General features: G+C 33.1%; 2 protein-coding genes across 2 annotated transcripts in view; one reads left to right on the top strand and one right to left on the bottom strand.

Moving 5' to 3' along the window:
• The first annotated feature begins 8618 nt into the window (after positions 1-8618).
• On the top strand, positions 8619-9344 carry LOC111702254 (uncharacterized). The gene has a single exon (XM_023473886.1). It carries the CDS (start codon positions 8619-8621, stop codon positions 9342-9344), a length of 726 nt encoding a protein of 241 aa, XP_023329654.1.
• A 4579-nt stretch (positions 9345-13923) lies between these two features.
• Positions 13924-23245, bottom strand: part of LOC111702265 (zwei Ig domain protein zig-8) — a 30052-nt gene continuing 20730 nt past the window's right edge. Inside the window, exons 5-9 of the mRNA XM_023473900.1 lie at positions 23007-23135; positions 22297-22375; positions 20181-20331; positions 18420-18565; positions 13924-14833 (exon numbers count right to left, since the gene is read on the bottom strand). Coding sequence (XP_023329668.1) covers positions 14706-14833; positions 18420-18565; positions 20181-20331; positions 22297-22375; positions 23007-23135 — 633 coding nt within the window. The 3' untranslated portion in view covers positions 13924-14705. The remainder of the gene's footprint in view (positions 14834-18419; positions 18566-20180; positions 20332-22296; positions 22376-23006; positions 23136-23245) is intronic.

The following is a 23245-nucleotide window of genomic DNA, read 5'->3' as shown; positions in this document are numbered from 1 at the left end:
AAAATATACCCCCTGGCAGCTTCAGAACTAAGTGTGACGAGGGAGGGAAACCCCTGGACGCCATAAGCCTCTGCTATATGCAGACACGAGCCTCCCAGATTTGCTAGGCAGTTCTAGCCTCGGCTATGCAGTGATGAGCATGCACATTACACATCATTGCACAATACATCAAAACATGCCTGTATAATACAGGAGGTTTTTTTAAACTTGTATTTTAAATTTAAATAAAAGATTTTTTACAAATTTTTCGACATGTGAGGTTTCATGAATGGCATAAGTGGTATATAAACTTTAAACATTTTTTATATGGAAAGGAAAATATTTGGAGAAAAATCTTTGAATTGATCTACATTTTTGTGGAGTGTGTGACACAAGTTCTCATTAGAACAATTGTCCACAGCCAGTAACTGGATTGGTGTCCAGACTGGTGTTCACCGGTTCGATTCCCGTACTTCACACAAACCTGTGGTTTCAAATTCATCTGAAGCCGACATCTGGTTAAGCAGTTATAACCACCTGACGGATGTAAGAGGACAGGGGGGCGGCTGTCAACAACTCTCGCAACCAAAGGGTGCGTCCTGAAGCGGGAAATATTTCGAACAGATTTTGTGGAACCATTTTGATCCGGAAGGAGATGGAAACTCCAATAAAAACCAAAACCGTAAAATTTTATTTTAAGACCAGAAACTAACCAAAAATGCGAAAATTGATTAAAGAACTAAAAATAATGAACTTTTTCTGAAAACCGAAAATGGACCAAAAGTATGCGGAAACGGATAAAAAAGCAGGAAACGGAACAGAAAACTAAGAATTTTTAACTTTTATTGAAAACCAGAAACAGAACCAAAAAATGAGGAAACGGATTGAAAAAAGAGGTTTAAAAACTTTTTCTGAAAACCGGAAACGGACCCAAAAAAAGAGGAAACGAATCGAAAAAAGAGAAAACCAATCAACAAACTGAGAATTTACACCTTTTTTTGAAAACTGGGAACAGACCAAAAAAATGAGGAAACGGATCAAAAATATTGGGAAATCCCTTAAAAACATAAGACCCATATAAAACGGAAGCCGACCTAAAAATCGGGGAAACGGATCGAAAAAAGTTCCTTTTCGTTCCCCCTTTCTCCTTCCCCCCATTTTCCCTTCCTTCTTGCCCCTGTTCCTTCGCTCCTCCCCTTTTCTCTTCCATTTTCCTTCCGTTTCCCCTTCCCGTTTCCTCCCATTTCCCCTTCCCGTTTCCTTTTCCCCTTCTCTTCCCGCTTTTTCCTTTTTATACATTTTTCCCCCCAAACCCAATGAAAGCCAGAGGGAAAACAGAAAAATATACAGCTCTGTACAGCTTTAAAGGGTACCGCTGTGTCACTTGAAATTACGCTTACATTCCTATTAAAGTTGTCTTTGATCTTTGTAAACTAGCTAAAGACATGTATTTTAAAAAAAGGTTGCGGAACTTATGAACAATTAATTCGGTGTGTACATGGGTAGTCAAGTAAAGTTTTTCTAGGTTTAAAATTGGGCACGGCCAATCTGTGTTACTCACGAATGCCACAATTAATTATAAGACAGAGAGGGAGCAAGTTCTACCCGCGGTGCTCGGCCCACTATACATGTCCTGGCCGCGGCGCTCGGCCTCCTAGCCTGTCCTAGCCACAGCGCGCGGCCAAGAAAGTGACTTCTTATATTTCATTGCGGCATTCGCGAGTAACAGAGTTTGGTCGCTACCTTAAAAGTTTTTAACTCTGATAATTACTTTTTTCTGCAGTAGAAATGCGCAAGTAACTTTTGTGAAGAAACCACAATTATAATGGGTATCTAAATCATAATTGATCAGACAAAGCCATGCTAATGGGTCCATTGTGAATCGGACATTTTCATCTTTGCATGGAGAGTCTTTAAATCACGCCTACAGTCCCTTTAAGTCGTCTTCCAACTGTCATGTTTATTAGAAAACCCCGATCATATTATCAAGTCATATATTCTGCGTACAAGATGAATTCTTAAAGATTAGGTTCTACATTGATAATGTAGTTTTGAGCTGAATCATTTCAAGATTTGAACATTCATCACTCACGTCTTCTAACTTTACTAAGTTTCAAATATTCATGCAATTAGACTTCAGCAGTTTCTTAATTAAAGGATTATTTTTGTAATGAGCAGCGCAACTAAGTCTATGTATAAACATCTAAGTGCCAAAATGAAAAGTTGCTAATTAAGCATGAAATTATAATTTAAGTTGTATCACCTGAGCTGAAAACTTTAGAATGGGATATCCTTAATCCTGATCGGATAATTAATCTGGAGATTAAAAATGAAAGGACAACAAGCAATATTTAATCTCGAGATTAAGAAATAGAGTGGATTAAGCCTTAATCTTGATATTCACTATTCTAAAGTTTTCAGCTCTGATCAAACATATCAGTACAATTTTACAATTTAAAGTTAAAAACTTTTAAAAAGAAAAAAGACGATATGTAAACGTGTAAAAAAAATCGTGTAAAACGGGCATCAAATCTTAACACAAGCATCATGGTGTCCAACCCTTTAAGCTTGTTTATATTTTGTCCCCCAGAAGCTTGTCAGACCAGTTTAGTATTTGTGACATTAAATTCATCGTTTTTCAAAAACCTAATTTTCATTTATTTTATTATGCTCATTACTTCAACAGTTTAGGAGTAAATGGAATTTGAATAACAAGAACATTTAAATCTATTGTAAAATTAAAGTATACGGTTTACTTTCTGAAAACTACAGCTTGTTGTCTGAAAACTACAGCTTGTTGTCTGAAAACTACAGCTTGTTGTCTGAAAACTACAGCTTGTTGTCTGAAAACTACAGCTTGTAGTCTGAAAACTACAGCTTGTTGTCTGAAAAACACTGTTATTCTGAAATAAGTATTACTTACTCTCTGAAAAGCTTTGTTAACTCTTTAAAAAGTACTGTTTACTCTTTATAAACTTCATGAAAAAGTTTTGATACCCCACTTTTTCAATAGAATTTTACAACTACTATTTACATTTTTCAGAAACAAACTTTTTGTTAAGTTGCTTCATATGTAGTGTATTATTATTGATGGATAAATTGTATTATCTTCATTCTTATACAGATTTTTTGTACAGATGTCGGGTTAAAACGGCTGAACCTAAGAAAAGGACGTATTCGTTACTCAAGTGTTTCTCCTTTCATAAAATGGCATATCTGATTCACAAAGGTACATTAAAACCTTCGCCTGTGCAACATATTCCTATCCTATTATTTTCAATGACGGTTCTGTTTAAAAAATAATTGCGGATTTATGCACAGCACAAGTAGCTAGAGAAAGAAGGAAAGTGTAAGAATTCTACAATTTTAGGATAGAAAAACGAACATATATTTTTATTGTTTCTCATAAAGAAGTGTAACTAGAACTTACGTCTTTTTTATCCCAAATTGGACAACCTGACATGACGGTCGGATTACAAGTATTAATTCAGAAAATTCTAAAATTCTTTCATTTTAAATTGTTGTAAAGAAGTTGATGTGTGTGGATGTGAAATAACTGTTTAATTTTCCCTTGATAACTTCCAATCAAAAGTAAATGTCACCACTTTGTTCAATTCTAGATTTTTCCAGATTGAGAAGAACCACAGACACATCTTTATACTCCAACCATTCTTTTAAATTCATCAATCTTTATTTATTTTCGTGAACGCATGATGAAATATGAAATTATGTAAACCTAAGCAAACAATTCAATAAATTAAAGTTCACTTTGAAATGTTTGTTTGAAGTTGGAAGGAAGATACAACAATACAACAACTTTTAAATCTTTCAACAAATCCAAAATAAATCTTTTGATCGATTCTTCTTTAAATTTAATCTTCGGCAGTAATTGGAGTGCACTGGAAAATGAATTTTCCCCTTATTTTTGTTTTGTACAGAAATGTTTTACTTATGTGTACTCCTTAAAGGACGAAGGTTTCCCACAAAGAATGTCAACATAATCATCTTTAAATGTCACGATATTCAGGCAATAACAACAAAATTATTTTAAATAGTTCTCTGGCTATAGTACTGTGGCGTGGGCCCTCTACAGTAGTGATTAAGATAAAACAAACTGCAAAAAAAGTATTAATATTTAGAAAAAGGAAACAAAAAAAATACTTATATCGACGAACATGAGATGGGAGGCATAAGTGTGACAATTGGCGAAAATAATAATGAAGGAGATAAAAGTTTTTACTTTAATTGTTTTTTTGGAATATTAATCTACAGGTCTACAAACCTTGCAAACATCTACCTACAATATAGTTTTCTACGCTATATATCAACTGAGATCGGAATTTTTGTTTAGAGCATCGTAAATCTGGAACACTTGTTCTTGATATCCAAAGCGGGCACTTTTAATTTGAGGACAAATGATTTATCTCTCAATTAAAGTTATCCTTGCAGATAAAATCACCAAGAGATATGAGAAGAGGAATTCAAGCTCTGCAGTTTTGCACAAGATGAAGGTTAATGAGTGATCTCGAGATGCATTTTTTAAAAAGACAGAAACTAGTCATCACTGAAGTCTCATTCTTTGTGGATAACCCTGTTGTGGTAGTGGAGTACATTTTAGTCCTGTTGTGGTAGTGGAGTACATTTTAGTCCTGTAGTGGAGTACATTTTAGTCCTGTTATGGTAGTGGAGTACATTTTAGTCCTGTTGTGGTAGTAGAGTACATTTTAGTCCTGTTGTGGTAGTGGAGTACATTTTAGTCCAGTTGTGGTAGTAGAGTACATTTTAGTCCTGTTGTGGTAGTGGAGTACATTTTAGTCCTGTTGTTGTAGTAGAGTACATTTAGTCCTGTTGTGGTAGTGGAGTATATTTTAGTCTTACTGTGGTAGTGGAGTATTTTAGTGCAAAAAAATCTTTTAACTATGTTTTATCCCCCTTATTTTTCAACTGCTCTTTATGTTCTAAACAGAAATTGATAAAAAGTGAAAAATATGCAGATGGGAAATTTTAATTTGCTCGTCAAAAGTAGGCAATTGAATTCGATTTGATTTTTAGAAAGTGTAAAAGAAAGTAAGAGAGGAAAAAAATCTACCAACCTTAATTTATTGAAAATGATCACGCCTTTGTTCTTTTTCTATACCTTCATTTTTGAAATCAAATTGAATATCACCTTTCAGCAAAGAAAGAAATTCTTTATCGATAATGAATGAAACATTGTGTGGGCGCTAACACAATGAACATTTACAGGGGGATTTATAAAAAATATGAATGTATATTGATCTATTTATCTTAATAGAAAAAAAAAATTGATTTGAAAATTACAATTTATTGTTTTTCTAAGAAAACAACTATTTGATCCAAAAATAGTTTATCAGTACATGGACCGTATGAGGATGGGGGGGGTTATATCAGACGTTTTTTTAAAGATATTGAAACAATATTCTCGTTAGGCAATTGGGGTAAAATCTTTTAACAAAACAAACAAGGAATTAACAATATTTGTACTACCTGAGATTTATTGTTTTCTAGCCGACTCTGTTCAAACAAATATAAGGAAAACTAAGGAGATATTGAATAGAAGGAGGGGGTGATAGGGTTTCCGTACACACAGCAAAGTGTACGGAAACTGAATCGCCCCCTCCTTCTATTCAATATCTCCTTGAGGAAAACAATCTGTAAACAGAAACATAATATATGTGGCCGGCAATAGATACAATTAAGATGACACTTTAAAGACGACTTTAAACTCTTAATACAATAATCTAAAAGCTGAAATTGACTTTCTGTCTTTAATAAAGTTTATTACTGGTTTCGGAAATAATAAAATTTTATATAGCAAGGAACCATAAATGCAATGAAAAAAGGGTCAGTGAATTTTGTACAGTCGTCTAAAGTCTCATCCTTTGTGGGAATTAAAATCGGAGCTTTTTTAATTTATTATTTGGTGGGTTTTTTCACAAAGAATTGAACTCTGATTTCCTAATCCCAATGTTGTGGACCTCAGTTATCTCAAACTATGAGTTCTGTTAGATCCAATTTAGTCTAACTTTGAAATAGTAAAGGTTATTTAATCTGAGTTGAAAACTTTAGAATGGTGGATATCGAGATTAGTGCTTGATCCTTTCTTTTTCTTAATATCGAGACTAACCTAATCTTGTACTTGTATCCTGAAAAGTGTAAAAAATTCAACCAATCCGAGTCGCGTATATGAAGCCGATAAATTAAAAATATTGCGCGACATTTAAAATTATATACAGAAACGGAGGAACTCTCTATTTTAAAAATCGGTTTTTGATTTTTCTCTTGTATATCCAAGAAAGAACGGTTTAAGAAGAAAATCAAAAGTGTGTGCATTGGATACTCAGATTAAGTAATCGAGATAAAGGATATCTCATTCTAAAGTTTTCAGCTCTGGTTACAAAACTATAGGAATTTTTATATCTTTATATATTATATTTTATATTCTGTATTTTTTAAACTTGAGGGGGGGGGCTCTTTTTTAGTTATTTGGATGTTCAGCTCATAGGTTTTCCATTTGTTTCCAATTCTAAATAATCGAAACGTTAATAGGAATATAGAAAAATATAATCTGGCCAAAAAAGTTTTGAAGTTATAGAATCAAAATTATTTTTCCTACCTACAAAACTCAAAAAAAAACGAAAAAAAAATGATTTAAAAAAAAAAAAATTTCATGAACTTTTCTCGCTTCATATTTCTTTTGTGGTGTAAAGCTTAATATTTTCTAAGTTTAAGAAAATAATTCGGAAAAGGGCTGAGTTTGATTAAAATTGAATATTCCTTAAGATGCTAATGTTCTCTCCCTGAATAACTACCAACAGACTGTAGAGCATAGAGTAATAAAACGAAGAGGTGAAGCTTAGCTCAGATGTACACAACCGACCTGTCTATTAATTAATTAATAGACAGGTCGGTTGTGTACATCACGATATGTTTACGTATCTAACGCTGTACACTTGTATATAGAGCGATCGTATTTCTAAAGGGGGATTTTATGGAATTGACCAATTTTTAGATTTTCTTTCTTTATTTAAAGAGAATTCGAGGATGTTGACTCCAAACATTTGACAATTTTCAAATTTGTAGGTTCTCAATTTATTAGCTAAAAGTTCTGTCAAAAATATTAAGTTTCTAGGGCATGAATTTAACTGAAAACATTCTTATTTCAAAAAATTTTTATTGTTTCTTCTCTTCAACTCTTTATCATAAACATGATAGTGTATGCAGGGTTATCCATCACAAAGATGAAACAACGATGACGACCTGGAGCTCCTAGCCCTAAACTTGGCAATTGGCTCCCCCCTCTAGTATTTTGACTTTTCATAAATAGAAATTTAAAGGATTTTTTGAAAATTTTTTTATGCCTAAGGTAGGGTGCAGGGCGATAAAAAAACCAGAGTATGTAAAAAAAATCTTAAACAGCCCATAACTTTTTTATGACTAAAGCTAAAGATCTGAAAACTATAGTTTTGAAAAGCCCTTGAAAAATGGGTGTAGAAACGTGTGTCACACTTTGATATAAAAATTATTTTTTACATTTTTTCGACCTAATCTATCTAATTATCAATACTAATATTCAAATATCTACATTAAACCACTCCTTAGAAATACGATCGCTCTATACAGCGTTAGATACGTAAACTTATCGTGATGTACACAACCGACCAATCTATTGATTGATTAATGGACAGGTCGGTTGTGTACATCTGAGCTAAGCTTCACCTTGTGGCGGTTATGAAAGTCGTCCTTCTTGGATAATTCTCCGCGGCAGCTGAGAAGACTAGGGGGAGTTTCTTGAGCCACGTAATCATAATAAAAACCATGTGAATATATAGATAACTTTTAAACACGTATCTTAGATAAAATATATAATCAGTTAATCGTGAACCTTGTAGTTATTTAGCTGATCGCCAAATTGGTGACCCCGGACATTTTTGAATACGTTTTCTTAAGTCCTAAAAGTGAAACAACCCACCGAGTTGTGCAATTTTCATAAACATAAAAACTCAGTGTTTTGAGTTGAAACTTTTTTTTCACTAGATTTATTTTCGGCTGAAAAGTAAGCCTGCCTCCCTGTTTTTTTCACAGGCTCTTGCAGTAAACGAAAACTAGTTCGACAGTGTTGTTTTTCAGCATCGCGATGCCTGGAGATCCAGCTTTGTCCGTGGACGCTGAAAACCAGTCCAGCCATCTTTACGCTGTTGCTCTGAAGCTTCCTGTTTTCTGGCCTGACAGTTGTGAGTCCTGGTTCATTAATGCAGAGTCACAATTCCATCTCAAGAACATCACCGCCAGCAGCACCAAGTTCCATCATGTCGTGGCGTCCTTACCCCAGAAGGAGATCGATAACGTCGTCAACATCATCAGGAACCCACCTGCAGTCGATCCTTACAGTGCTCTCAAGTCTCGTCTGTTACAGACACATTCTTTGACAGATTATGTTCGTTGTGAGTCTATTATGTCTCTTCCTTTGTCTGAAGATATGTTGCCCTCAGCGTTATTGTCCAGGATGCGGGCTCTTCTTCCTATAGAGCATCAAGAATGTTTGTTCCTTCGGTACGCTTTCCTCAGACTTAGGGATTTCACCCTCTACTACAACCTCCTTCCATCCTCAAAGTAACGGTATGGTCGAGAGATTCCATAGAAGTTTAAAATCCTCTCTCCGGGCCAGGTTAGCAGGTTCGGACTGGTTTTCTCACCTTCCTTTGGTTCTCTTGGGTTTGAGAGCTACTCCGAAGGATGATAATGGCCTCTCAGTTTCCGAGGCTGTCTATGGTTCTCCTTTAACTTTGCCTGGTGAACTTCTGGACGTTCCCGAACTTCCTCCTGAGTCATTCTTGAGGAAAGTTGAAAGAGCCATTGATGGTTTCGCCATTCCTCCGCCCCATCATGTTCACACAGTTCCTCCGTCTCAGCTACCTGCAGCCCTATTGAAAGCTCAGTTCATGTTTGTCCGCGAGGATGCAGTTATTCCTACTGTAGCTCCTTGTTATCGCAGGCCTTACCTGGTTTTAGAAAGGCGAAGCAAATACTTCCGCCTCCAGATTGGTTCCAAACAAGATGTGGTTTCTGTTGATCGACTGAAACCTGCGTTCAGTGATGCTCCCGTCACTCCTGCTCTTCCTCCGCCTCGAAGAAGACCCAGCCGTCGTCCAGTAGCAAGTTCTTCGGATCCTCCGCCATCCTCCGCCGCAAGAATACCCAAGAAAGTCAGGTTCCAACTTGTTCCTCGAGTTCATCCTCCACCTGCACCTGCACGTCGGAATCCTTACAGGTCTTCAAGGGATAGAAGAATCAGCTCCGCCACGTCTCCGCCGTTCCTTCTGGGGGGACTACTGTGGCGGTTATGAAAGTCGTCCTTCTTGGATAATTCTCCGCGGCAGCTGAGAAGACTAGGGGGAGTTTCTTGAGCCACGTAATCATAATAAAAAACCATGTGAATATATAGATAACTTTTAACCACGTATCTTAGATAAAATATATAATCAGTTAATCGTGAACCTTGTAGTTATTTAGCTGATCGCCAAAACCTCTTCGTTTTATTACTCTATGCTGTAGATCTATACTTAGAAAATGGATCTAGTATACACTATACACACTGCACACTGTTTATTTCATATAAGCACTGAATTTATATAGGGTTTTATGGGGTTTTAATTACTACATAATAATAATATAAAATATCATAATCCATGAGTTTCCAATGGTTTCTATTGGTTTTCCAGAAATGAAGATTTAGCAGGGAAGCTTTATCCCTGGAAGGAGAATGATATGTACTATATCAAAAATGGAACCATATCTAGGCTCAGGTTGAACATGATCTTAGGCTCTTACTTAAGTTTAGTTCAAGTCAAAACACATACTTTAAGACTCACTTTAATATCAACACATTTTATAGAAACAATTTTCTTATTTAAATATTAATTCCATAAATATGAATTATACATATTCACTACATATAAATAAATTTTTTTTTTTTTTCATTCTTAAATTTGGAAATAATTAGTTGTCTGTTTGTTTGTTTGATTAAATTTGAATAGCTTTAACTAGAACTTTTTTCAAACTAAACATGAAGAAATTTATCCGAGGGTTATTGTTCTAAATCAATTTTAAAATGAAAATCATAATAATATTCACTATTCAGATTATTTAGTATTTTAAATCAGTCGAAATAAGAAAATTTCACCCTTTAAAGTGGGGAGTGGGGGGGGGGTCTGAATCTTTGTATATCTTAGACAAAGGCATACAGGTTTTAATTACAATACATGTTCATTGCCCATTTTTTTCAGGCTAGCTTATTTTTGCAATTCTTTTTAAAGAAAAAAGAGGGCTCATAATCTTTTAAGGGTTATTTTTCTAGGCCTTAACCCCCCCCCTCTACTTTAAAATGGTTTGAGCAAATACAACTTGAGGAATATACGGTAAAGTCTCCCAACCTTAAAAGGTCTAGCCATGCACAGTGTTTTGAATTTTGATATTTTGAAAAAAAAGTCACTTTTTTACAAGAAGAATTGTTTGTGCATTTTTTCACGATGCATATTTGGTCATACTTTTATTAACAAAAACAAACAACTGAACTGGCATGTAGTGCAGTATGCAATACTGCAATACTGTGTTTACAATCCATATTAATTGCTGTCACGTATTTTATGCGTATATATTGAAACCATGGTTCTATCTGGCCGGTGTCTGAAACAAGAATAAATGCATCAGTGTTCCTTTAGTATTCAAGGGTTTATTTTAATATTTTGATAATTTTGATAATTCACATAATAGTTTCCTATGACCAGAATATTTCATTGATTTTTTATGTGAAAGATGGATCCCATTTTAGGCTGCGACATCCGTCTTGTGTTTACTTTCAGCCCAGAAACAATATATTGCAGTACAAAAAAATCGTATACCTCTGAAATAACTCTCTTTACATTATAATTCTTTGGTATTTGCAAGGTTGTAATGCAAGGAAAGTTAATTGCAGTTGCGTATACTCAGCGTAAACAAGAATAGATGCATCAGTGTTCGTTATAAATCCGAGGAGGATAAAAGCATTAAATTTTGATAATTTTGATAATTCAAATGACCAGAATATTTCACTGCAGTACAAAAGATGCGTACACCTCTGAAATAACTTTCCTTGCATTACAACCTTGGATAATTGTATGTTTGCCAGCCAATAATATTCAGGGGCGTAGACAGGAGTTTATCCATAAAGCGGGCACTAATATGCGTAGAAAAGTCTAACACGTATATTTCAAAGAAAAATCATTGCAATGACGCAATGACACAAATTTGAATGATTTGTGGGTTAATTAAATGATATAATGGATGTGAACTTGTGGAAAAAACCTATTTTAGCTTATTATATATAATATATATTATATATTATATATATTATATATTATATGGTCACGGAACGTCCTGATTATGAAATGCTGTTATCTATGAAATGTCCATCAAGCAATGAAATGTTCATTTATGAAATGTTCATCTATAAAATGTATATCTAACAAAAATGTGTATTTATGAAATGTATAATATCCGTCCATGAAACTCCTTTATCTACGAAATGTCCCATCTATGAAATGTCCCATCCATGAAATGTCCATCTACGAAATTTCCCATCCATGAAATATCCACCCATGAAATGTCCATCCATGAAATGTCCATCTACGAAATGTCCCATCTATGAAATGTCCCATCTATGAAATGTCCATTCATGAAATTTCCATCTAGGAAATGTCCCATCTATGAAATGTCCCATCTACGAAATGTCCCATCTATGAAATGTCACAAAACTCTCTATTCCTGCAGTTGTTTTAAAAATAATAGATCAGTAGAATCTCGTGAATTCTATAAAACCGGAAATGTTGTCTAGTTGGATTCCGTCCTAGGGACTGCAACACTTTGTTTATTATTCTTGTTCAATATTTTCTGCAGTATATATTGATCTATTGGTTTGCATAAATGGATTTATATATTGCTATTCTCTAGTAGCTTCGCAATGCTGAATCAATGCCAATATTGATGCAAAGGATGAATAATTTTTCTACAGAATAGTGCATTTATGCATTAAGTCATAAAACATGTGCTTAATTTCAAATGACCCTGCAAATAAGATGGTAAGGCCCTATTGACAACGGTACCCATTTAACGTTGCCTGATCAAGTATGAATTAGATTTCAATGTTTAAAATTTTGAATTATTGATTATTTTCAATTGTGGTTTCTTTACAAAAGTGACTTGCGCAATTTCTACTGCAGGAAAAAAAATAAGCATTATCAGAATTCAAAATTTTCAAACCTATAATAACGTAGTTATCTTATCAGATAAAGGTTTCAAGGGACGCGTTATGAATAGTTCAATGCCGTTTTTAAATAGAGGGCTACGTGAAATTATGCTTACAATCTCTTTAATGATTATTTTTCCTACATACATGTCCATTGTCCACTAACAAAACGTCATATCACAGAATGTCAAAATTTTTAATATGGCGAACGCGTTCATAAATCCACAAAGTGCATGTTTAGAAAATGAGATTTTAAAACTATTTTTTGCCATTTGACATGAAGGTACCCTTTACACTCCTCTGCCGGGGTACAGTCCACAGTAGGACTGCAATGGTTGGCCCACCTCGGATATTTAAATGTACGCCCGTAGGACATGCCTTTGAAAATGATTGTACTTCCAAGTCTTGCTAATCATCCTTTCAGTGAATATGGATTTAATAGTATTTAAAAAATGTCCCTGTGCGAAGAAAATTTTGAAAATGAAGATGTTTTCCAAGTTTTGACAAAAACTTCTTTCATTTCCGGTTTCCGACATCTGTATATATTGAGTTATAAATATTGTTTAAAAAGAGCGTCCAGATAAACTAGGAAACTGAGGAATCTACCATTTATCCAGAGCGTCCAGATAAACAAGGAAACTGAGGAATCTACCATTTATCCAGAGCGTCCAGATAAACATGGAAACTGAGGAATCTACCTTCTATCCAGAGCGTCCAGATAAACAAGGAAACTGAGGAATCTACCATCTATCCAGAGCGTCCAGATAAACAAGGAAACTGAGGAATCTACCATCTATCCAGAGCGTCCAGATAAACAAGGAAACTGAGTAATCTACCTTCTATCCAGAGCGTCCAGATAAACAAGGAAACTGAGGAATCTACCTTCTATCCAGAGCGTCCAGATAAACAAGGAAACTGAGGAATCTACCTTCTATCCAGAGCGTCCAGATAAATAAGGAAACTGAGGAATCTACCATTTATCCAGAGCGTCCAGATAAACAAGGAAGCTAAGGAATCTACCATTTATCCAGAACGTCCAGATAAACAAGGAAACTGAGTAATCTACCATCTATCCAGAGCGTCCAGATAAACAAGGAAACTGAGGAATCTACCATTTATCCAGAGCGTCCAGATAAACAAGGAAACTGAGGAATCTACCATCTATCCAGAGCGTCCAGATAAACAAGGAAACTGAGGAATCTACCTTCTATCCAGAGCGTCCAGATAAATAAGGAAACTGAGGAATCTACCTTTTTTATATTTTGTCTACTATCTTTATGTATATTCTACTGCATGATGAAAATAAATTATACTTTATAAATGACCCTCGCCTAGAAGTGCATGTATGATTCACAAAATTACCAATTAAATTAGAGTAACAATGAGGAAGATATCTTTTGTTTCCTATTTAGAAAACTTTTTAAATTCTGAATATTTTATATTTTGGCTTTCGAATAAATCTTTAAAAAATACAATTGGGAATTATCAAATATAAAAAAGGATATTTTTATTGCTTTGGTTTACTTTTATTTTTCGGGCTGTTTCCTCTTTTAATCTTTTAACAATTCTTTACTGGACTAATTTAATTAATAAAATACCAACATATTTTTAACCTAAGAATCTATCTATCCTGAAAAAACTTGTTATTAAAATACGTTTATTAAAAATCATAAACATTACACTGAGCAGATATATTTAGTGAAAACTTGATTGATCTTGGTGAAAAAAAAATAAAATAAGATATATAATTCTGTTGAAAAAGATATATATGATACCATTTTCTTGTTCAGGTTTAAAACTTAATTTGAATACCATTACAATTTCTATCTTAAAATTTAATTTTTTTTAAAAAAAGGAATTTAGTTATTGCCACAAAATCTGATTTTATAATCTCTTTCTCTTTGCAACACTCTGACCTTTAGATATTTCAAACTATAAATAAAAAAATCTATGTTTGAAATATTAGGGGATAACACCATAGGTTTGCAAAGATATAGGGATTAGAAAATTTGATTTTGTGGCGCAAAGACTCGATTTCTTTCGGAATAAAAAGAATACAAAAAGTGACATAAATGCTTAAATCTAAACAATGATAATTGTGTTGTGTCATGAACAGTATCTAGGAAACATTAAATCTTTGAAAGATATTCACAACTGGTATTTATTAAAAAAAACTACAGACATTTTGTAGGTTCAGCTAATTTTTTGTTACGAGTTATTTTAGATTTATAATTTTTTTTTGTATATTTAAAGCTAGCTATATAGCCTCTTGTTCATAATATTTTTTAAGGAGTTATAAACCTTCCCTTGTTGAGTTCAATCACAATAGACACCTTGCTTCTATTACAGTTTACGTAAAGAAAGTTTTAAGCTTGCAAAAGTTAACCAATCTTTGATAATACTCATGTAATTACCAACTTTCTTTCTAGTTTACAACTGCCAATAAAACAGCGGTGGATGTTTCTAGAAGAATTGAAAGAACGAAGACGACTGGGGAGAAAGTAACGGATGCGCTTCCGTCTGAAGTATGGTGCAGTTCCCGCGGTGGATCATCTAAAAGAATAAAGTAATTATTAAACTTGCAATTTATGTACATTTAAATTTTCATTTTTGTCAATGATATATTTAAAAATTATTGTCGTAAACAAAAGTAAAATTAGAGTGGAGTGCTGTTGCCCCCCCCCCCCCTCTTGGTTTTTATAATTATTTGCATGATAACGACGCAGACCAATTAATGTTGACAAATTTATAAAAGCATTCTGTCCAAGTTGGTTGGTACAATGTATTTTAGCAGGCAATACTCAAACCAGTTTATTGCTCTTGCCAATCCTTCCTCGGAGAGGGAGGAACACTAAGACCGCCATGAGCCTTATACATTTTCCATCCGAGCCTACACTATGCAGGAAACCAAAACCAAAAACGTTTCTTATGCAAAATATTCACAGATACATTTTTTTTATAATTTTAAATTTATTAAATAATGCCATTTCCATAAAAATTAATTCAACAAGAATTAATTTTTAAAAAAGTATCCATCAATGGTTTTATCCGATCAAAAGAAATTCACTTGAGAAGTTGTTAAGATATTTTTTAAAACTTAACGTATAGCAGAGACTCCGGGAGGCTTGGGGCGGCCTGATTGTCTCTTCCTCACTCGTATTTATATTTAATGTGGATTGACCAGGGCTGCTTTGCAAATATAAAAACTTGGGTTTCGTTCTCTCAAATTAAGGATATTTAGAAAGCTCAGTGTACTGAGCAAATAAATCTAACAGAAAATTAAACTTAGACTATATTGTGATATTTTTTTGCAATATTTAAGCAAGAAATTTTTAATGATTCTTATGCTTTGATTAAACAATTATCAGGTCAGCAAAATACTTATAGATAAAATAGAGTTTGTACCTAATGAGTAATGACTATTCAAACCTAAGATCTTACAGGGTGTTAAAAAACATGCAGTGAGACTATACTTTGAAATAGGAAGACGACTGGAAGACTCAAGTTATAATTTTGAATAGTCCAACGAACATGAAATGCATCAATTGGTGCAGTATTTGAAGAAACGTTTCATATCATCAGTGGAATTTGCTTTACGAAATTATACTTAACATTGCTTTAAGGTCGTTTCCACATTTTATAGGGTCCACTATGGGAATTAAAAGACCTCCAGTGCAGATTGTCAATTGCTAACGAAAGACCTTTAGCAGATTGTCAATTGATAAAGACAATCAAAAGATGAAATACCCTTAATTTACTGGGTCCCCAAATATAAATCAATCAGAAAAAGAACGTTAACAGAATAAAACTTAAACTTTATATATTAACGCAAGTCGTGCCTGTCTATTTGCTGTCTATTATCTTAGATATGTAAAATCTAAAGAGAATATTTCTCTTAATATCTTCCTTTAGTACCATGTCAGGCCTTTCGTAGATCTATGATAATTTATAAACTGGGTTTAGTTTCCCATTAGCCCAATAAGCCTTGCATGTTATAATTATTTGTTTGAGTAATAAACAAAATCATAATTACTTATATTTACTGTATAGCCCTGAACTGAGTACCTCTTCAGATATTGAGGAGGGAAGGAGGGGGTCTTTAATTAATTGATTAATGACTATACATTCAATACACCGTTCAATACACTGAACATGATCAATAACACTGATATTAATGGAGATAATTAAATACCATTTATTAAACAGAAAACAATAAAACCTTTTTAGTTCTCAACCCTCCGAACTCTCCGACCTAGTCGTGCTTGGGTCACATATCTACGTCACCGATTAAAGGACACCTTTGCGCTTGGAATTACGTCTGAAGTCCATTAAATTATATTTATTTGGTTTAGAATAAAATAAGATCTTTGCAGTAGAGTTTTAAGTTTTAGTTTAGGTAACATTTAATGAAAACAAAACCAAAGTATTTGGAAGTATTGGTGGGTTGGGAAAAGTTTCCTTGGGTAACTTTAAATTTTAAAAAGTTCTCCTGGGAAAGTGTACTCAAGACCTATTTGATTTCTTTCTTTTCTTAGAGTAAAATCATTGTCAATTCTTTAGAAATAGAATAAAAAAGTTTGTCTGTCCAACTTTATAGAAAACCGATCAATCAAATATTTGTCCCCTACATAATACTTATATACAGGGTGTCCCCTATGTAATACTTATATACAGGGTGTCCCCTACATAATACTTATATACAGGGTGTCCCCTAAACAGTACGTATATACAGGGTGTTCCCTATATAATACTTATATACAGGGTGTCTCCTACATAATACTTATATACAGGGTGTCCCCTACATAATACTTATATACAAGGTGTCCCCTACATAATACTTATAAACAGGGTGTACCCTAAATAATACTTATAAACAGGGTGTACCCTACATAATACTTATATACAGGGTGTCCTCTAAATAATACTTATGTACAGGGTGTACCCTACATAATACTTATATACAGGGTGTCCCCTACACAATGCTTATATACAGGGTGTCCCCTACATAATACGTACTTATATAATACAGGGTGTCCCCTACACAGTACGTATATACAGGGTGTCCTCAATTCATAATACTTCAATACAGGGTGTCCCCTACACAATACTTATATAATACAGGATGTCCCCTACACAGTACGTATATACAGGGTGTCCCCAATTAATAATACTTCAATACAGGGTGTCTCCTATACAATAAATATATATACGGGGTGTACCCTACACAGTACGTATATACAGGGTGTCCCCAATTCATAATACTTCAATACAGGGTGTCTCCTATACAATAAATATATATACAGGGTGTCATTATAAATTGGTTGGTTGATGTCAGAATGTTTAACCTAAACTATGGTTGCTGTCAACATATTCTTTGATATATGAAACTATGCATAATGCTAAAGATTAAATTGTCAAATTTTGAAATAAAATATATTTCTTTTCTCAAGAAATAACAGCAATCATTTTTACTATAGGTTACCAATAATTTTGGGAAGATATGAGTCAATCTTATTTTGGTGGACACTTTGAGAACTTACAGTGTAAATAAACCTTGCATGGAGTATGGACTCTAAAAATGTTTTTAAACCTAAATAATTCCATATTGGCGTATTGTTTCAAGGAGAAGTTTATTCTTTCAGGTAGAAAAATTAGGTCTTTTTATTTTTTTAACTCTTTTCTATCAAACTATTTCTTAGTGTATTACTCTCTATCCTACTTTATATCCAAGACTGATAGAAAAAAAGAATTTGTTCACTTTTCAAAAGCTCACATTTATGAATAGGGTTTCATTGCACCATTCTAAGGTCTCTGATTTTTTAGCCAAAAAGTAATCTAACTCTGGTAATTATAAGTTAATTAGGTATCAAGTCGTTTCATATATAAGAAAAGCACGCAGTAAGGGGGGGGGGACTTCTCTTAATTTTTATGAAAAGTTGAAAGGTTTAGCTAGCGTAACTCGATTCAAATTTACCGTTGATAATATTTTTTAGCTTTGTGCAAATACAGCTTAAACGGTACGTTGTAATAATGATTGATAAACCACAACAGCATATGATTATCAGTTACCAAATTTTTCTCATAACCTATCAAAGTAATTTTTAATCTGAAAAATATAACAAAAAGCAACTGCATTTACCTTGTAGAACATGAAGCCTGACTGTAGCAGTTTTAAATATAGATGGTTTACAAGTATAGTTTCCAGAATCAGTGCCACGAGCATTCTTGATTATCAGATGGCTCCGGGTATCCTCACCATTCTCAGTTAAAACTGTAATTCCTCCCCTTATAAAAAAAAACAGGTTTAAAAAATAAAATGTCCGAATTAAGCCACAGATTATTCCTAGTAAAGAGTGGAATTAAGATGGTCCTTCCTATGCACCTCATATCACGTGATATATACATGAAGTTTATATTAGATTATTAGAGTTAGTACTAGATCTAAGAGAACATGTACTTACAAATGACTTTAAAGGACTATCCACGAAATTAAGTGACTTTTAATTTTAAGATGGATAAATTGTGGATTGGTCATTTATTGCTTTAAATTGAGGTTTACTTGAAATTAGGTCGAAAGTCCCTTTAACCAGTAACTATTAACCTAGCAGTGATACAAAGATTGCTATCTCTCACATAAAAATTGATAAAAAGTTTGTAATTTTTTTTTCAAATCTAAATCGTAAACCAATTGCTTATAGTTAAAAATAATCATGTCTTGGGCTGTAAAAAAGTATAGTTGAATTAGCGAGGTAAAATCAATGGCAAATTGCAATGCGGTGTAACACATTATTTTCTTGAAAATTCATGCAACTTTTTACAGCAGTCTAGATCTATGTGGTATCTAGATCGTTTACAGCAGTCTGGATCTATGTAGTATCTAGATAGTTTACAGCAGTCTGGATCTATGTGGTATCTAGATAGCTTACAGCAGTCTGGATCTATGTGGTATCTAGATTGTTTACAGCAGTCTGGATCTATGTGGTATCTAGATCGTTTACAGCAGTCTGGATCTATGTGGTATCTAGATCGTTTACAGCAGTCTGGATCTATGTGGTATCTAGATAGTTTACATCAGTCTGGATCTATGTGGTATCTAGATCGTTTACAGCGGTCTGGATCTATGTGGTATCTAGATCGTTTACAGCAGTCTGGATCTATGTAGTATCTAGATCGTTTACAGCAGTCTGGATCTATGTGGTATCTAGATCGTTTACATCTACAACATTTTTTATTGTTTTCTAATACGCACTGTATTTAGCTAACTTCGAGATCTGCAGATATATTTTATTTCATGGATTTGCACCAATGCATCGATGAAAAGTTTTAAAACTCTTCTTTCATAAAATTGTCAAGTTCCAAGAGTTTCATGTTGAGTCTATACTCTATTTTGTTCTCTTCTCTTTCCCATTATTAGGCTTTATATTGGACTATATAGAGCTAGGCGCATTCGCTTTTTTTCCAATTATTTTGTTCATTGTTCGGTAACGACCCATTTCTTAGCTTTTTTACGTTCTGTATCGTTATTTTTCTAACTAAAAGATTGTGCAATTAAATCGTTCGTTCAGTAAGAAATTCGTTTAATAAAATTTCGTAAAGTAAAAACATTATAGTTTTTTTTTTATTTTTAACGAAAAAATCTTTCTTTTTCTCTGAGTGTGTCTACTGTATTATATTGTATAATAGGATGCAGGACTTTCAAAACTTTAAATTCTTCAGATAAAGTTGAAAGAAATAGATTTGATAAAAACTTGCTAAATCAACCTTGTTTAAATCTGTTGAAAAGTTTGTTTTTGTAAATTTTATCTTTTTATATAATTAGAAATAATTTAAACAGAATGAAAGAAAAGACTTTTTATTAGATATTAAATATTTATACATATTTCATAAAAGTTTATATTACCTGGGAGAGTCGTATGCGACGACCTGGTCGTTATGATACCAGAATATATATGCTGGTGGTTCAGGTGTATGGGAGATGGTGCAGGTCAGGTTAATCATTGAACCCCGGTCAACATGCAGGTCAGGTGATCCTTGGATTCCAACATGTGGCACTAAATAAATATAACGTTTTGCATGTTTATTTAAATACAGGGTGTCCCACGAAACATGACAGTTGTTGAATAGTTTGAATGTCTTCTTCTATATACTGTATTGTAATATATATATAAGAATATTTGCAGTAAATTTCGTTAAAAAAATCTTTTACTTAAATATATTTTACTTTGAAATCAATTGTACTATGATTAATATTTTCATTATTCTCTTTGGTATCACACAATTTAAACAATTTATGGAAGAAGACATTTAAAAGTATTTCCATCTGTCATGGTAAAAAGAGATGTGTTTACTCCTGAAACACTCTCATTAAGTAACGTGGTTAAAACCCTTGAATTGTGAACTTCAAGATCTATTTGATATCCCGTGATAATCGTTCATTGGAGGAAGCAAAGTGTCCGCATTGAATATCACTTTCGATCATAATGTACTTTTTATCAGTTCAATATTTATTGATTATAAATTAATGCCAATTTTCTAAGCCGGCCCCCGTTTCATTGATTTTTAAAATCGCATTTATAATTCACTGCTGAAAGTGTATTTTGATACGGAATAAAAACAAAAACAATTTGTTGTCAATGTAGAAACTGTCTATAATTCAACAATCTTTAAACTTACAGAATTTTATTTGCATCTCATAGAAATATAAAAATTTAAAACAATAACTCATTCTTTGTATGTGTTTTGCTTTGGTTTATTTGCTGTACTGTGGGAAATGTTTTAGAGAAAAAAATTGAATTATTTATTTGTTTTTTCTTTTATGAAATTATTGTTAGAAAAGATTCCCTTTTTTAAAAAATATATTTAAGAAGAGTTTTCCCCTTAGCTTTCAGTTCTAACTCCCGGCCGATTACGCTAACAGGAGAAGGTCAAATTTATGAGAGATTTCCGGCACAACTTTGTGACCTCGTAGCCCCTTTAGTTTTTAATCTAAGCATAAGTATGAATCAAGCTAATTTATACAGTGAAAAAAAAATTCAAAACATTTTTAAATATCTCTTTAATAAAAGCCGTTATAATTTAAAACCTATATGATTTGAATATGTCGTGCATTATAGAAATTCTTCCGATAAGATTTTGTAAGGTGCGTATTTAAGCGAATAAAATTCGGGCCTGTAAATGTTAAAAAAATTTTATTTAATTTTCATTGAATTTTCGGAGAAAAAATTTGGAATAAATTTGAAAAATCTCTGATTATTTCTCTTATTATTTCCCTTCAATCATTGTGATAAAAGAATCAAATTTATAATTAATTGCATTTAGATTTCAGGCACATTGAGGACCTAATTGGGTTATTTACGAGAAAATTACAATATTTTTAATAATGATTTACAATTTCGGGTTTTAAAATCGTCAGTTGTGAGAACTGGAATTGCAAGGAGGGAATACTGACTATGAATTCGACATGAAATATAGTTCGTATTTTATGTAAGTTACTATTAAGTAATTTAGCTTAAAGGGACTGATAGCTTATTTTAAAATGGTCCTGATTTGAAGAGTTCCATCAACGATTTGAAACATTTAGATATAACTGAAAATGTTACCGTTAACGTTGAGATAGAACTGAAAAAAGTTACCGATAACCTTGAAGTATAACTGAAATATGTACCGATAACGTGGAGATATAACTGAAATGGTTACTGATAACGTTGAGATATAACTGAAATAGTTACCGATGACGTGGAAATATAACTGAAATAGTTACCGATAACGTGGAGATATAACTGAAATGGTTACTGATAACGTTGAGATATAACTGAAATAGTTACCGATGACGTGGAAATATAACTGAAATAGTTACCGATAACGTGGAGATATAACTGAAGTAGTTACTGATAACGTTGAGATATAACTGAAGTAGTTACCGATAACGTTGAGATATAATTGAAATAGTTACCAATAACGTTGAGATATAGCTGAAATAGTTACCAATAACGTTGAGATATAACTGAAATAGTTACCGATAACGTTAAGCTTGATCTGATAAGCTTGTGGAGGTTGAGTAGGAATCTGACATTCATAAATACCGGCATCCCTCTCCTGAATAGCAAATGTTAATACCATAGAATAATCACACAAATTAGTCCTCAAGAAATGATTAATGTTTTCAAGAAAACCTTTGCAAAGTTGCAAACAAATGAATATGAATAGTTGTAAACGATGAATAATGAACTTTAAGTTTTATTTATAGAAATTATTGACGTTAAAAAAAGTGTAGATATATATTTTTGATTTTCTCTCAATCAAAGCTCTTAGTTTCAGTTAAAAAACGTGATGCCAAACTCAATAACAAATATATTCCCTCTTTTCAAATTTTTAGAAAAAAATGTGAACCCTTGAAACAATTTACAACTATTGTACAGAGAAGCTGAGGACATTTTTAAATGTAGTTGTTTACCGCCTTTTGCCCAACATATGAGCCCTTTAATTCCCCCAACAGAATGACGTTTAATTACTTCACGTCTCTTGGACAATAAAGTAAAAAAAACGCTCTGAGACGTTTCAGCAGAAAAATTCGCGCATTTTCATCCCAAAAGAAGATACAATTGTGTACAACTTTTCTGTGAAATTGCTACATCTCTCTAGAGGTTTTACAAAATTGGTGTTAGGAACCCTTGGTAAAGTAAAATTCCATTAACTTCCCTGTAAAGTAGTTTTAAATAATAATTACCTGAACATATTTGATTACTAACACCCACTCATCGTCTGTATTATGTTTAGCGCTAAACCTCTGATCCGTGGTAAACGTTCTCTCTCCAGCAGTTAGAATATGGACATCCTTGTGTCTTATCCAGGATACCTAGATACCACATCAAGAATATATAAGGATACCACAACAATTATATTTTTTGAACAAACAAGAAATTTGAATTTTAAGAGGGGGGCAGGGGTGCGTACGCGCACATAATA

The sequence above is a fragment of the Eurytemora carolleeae genome, unplaced genomic scaffold (assembly GCF_000591075.1).
Source record: "Eurytemora carolleeae unplaced genomic scaffold, Eaff_2.0 scaffold466, whole genome shotgun sequence".
NCBI classification, from domain to species: domain Eukaryota; kingdom Metazoa; phylum Arthropoda; class Copepoda; order Calanoida; family Temoridae; genus Eurytemora; species Eurytemora carolleeae.
This window is presented reverse-complemented; position numbering and strand designations above follow the sequence as displayed.

What these genes read in the sequence shown, in the direction of transcription:
- LOC111702254 (XM_023473886.1), top strand. Translation starts at nt 8,619, where the DNA reads ATGGTCGAGAGATTCCATAGAAGTTTAAAATCCTCTCTCCGGGCCAGG.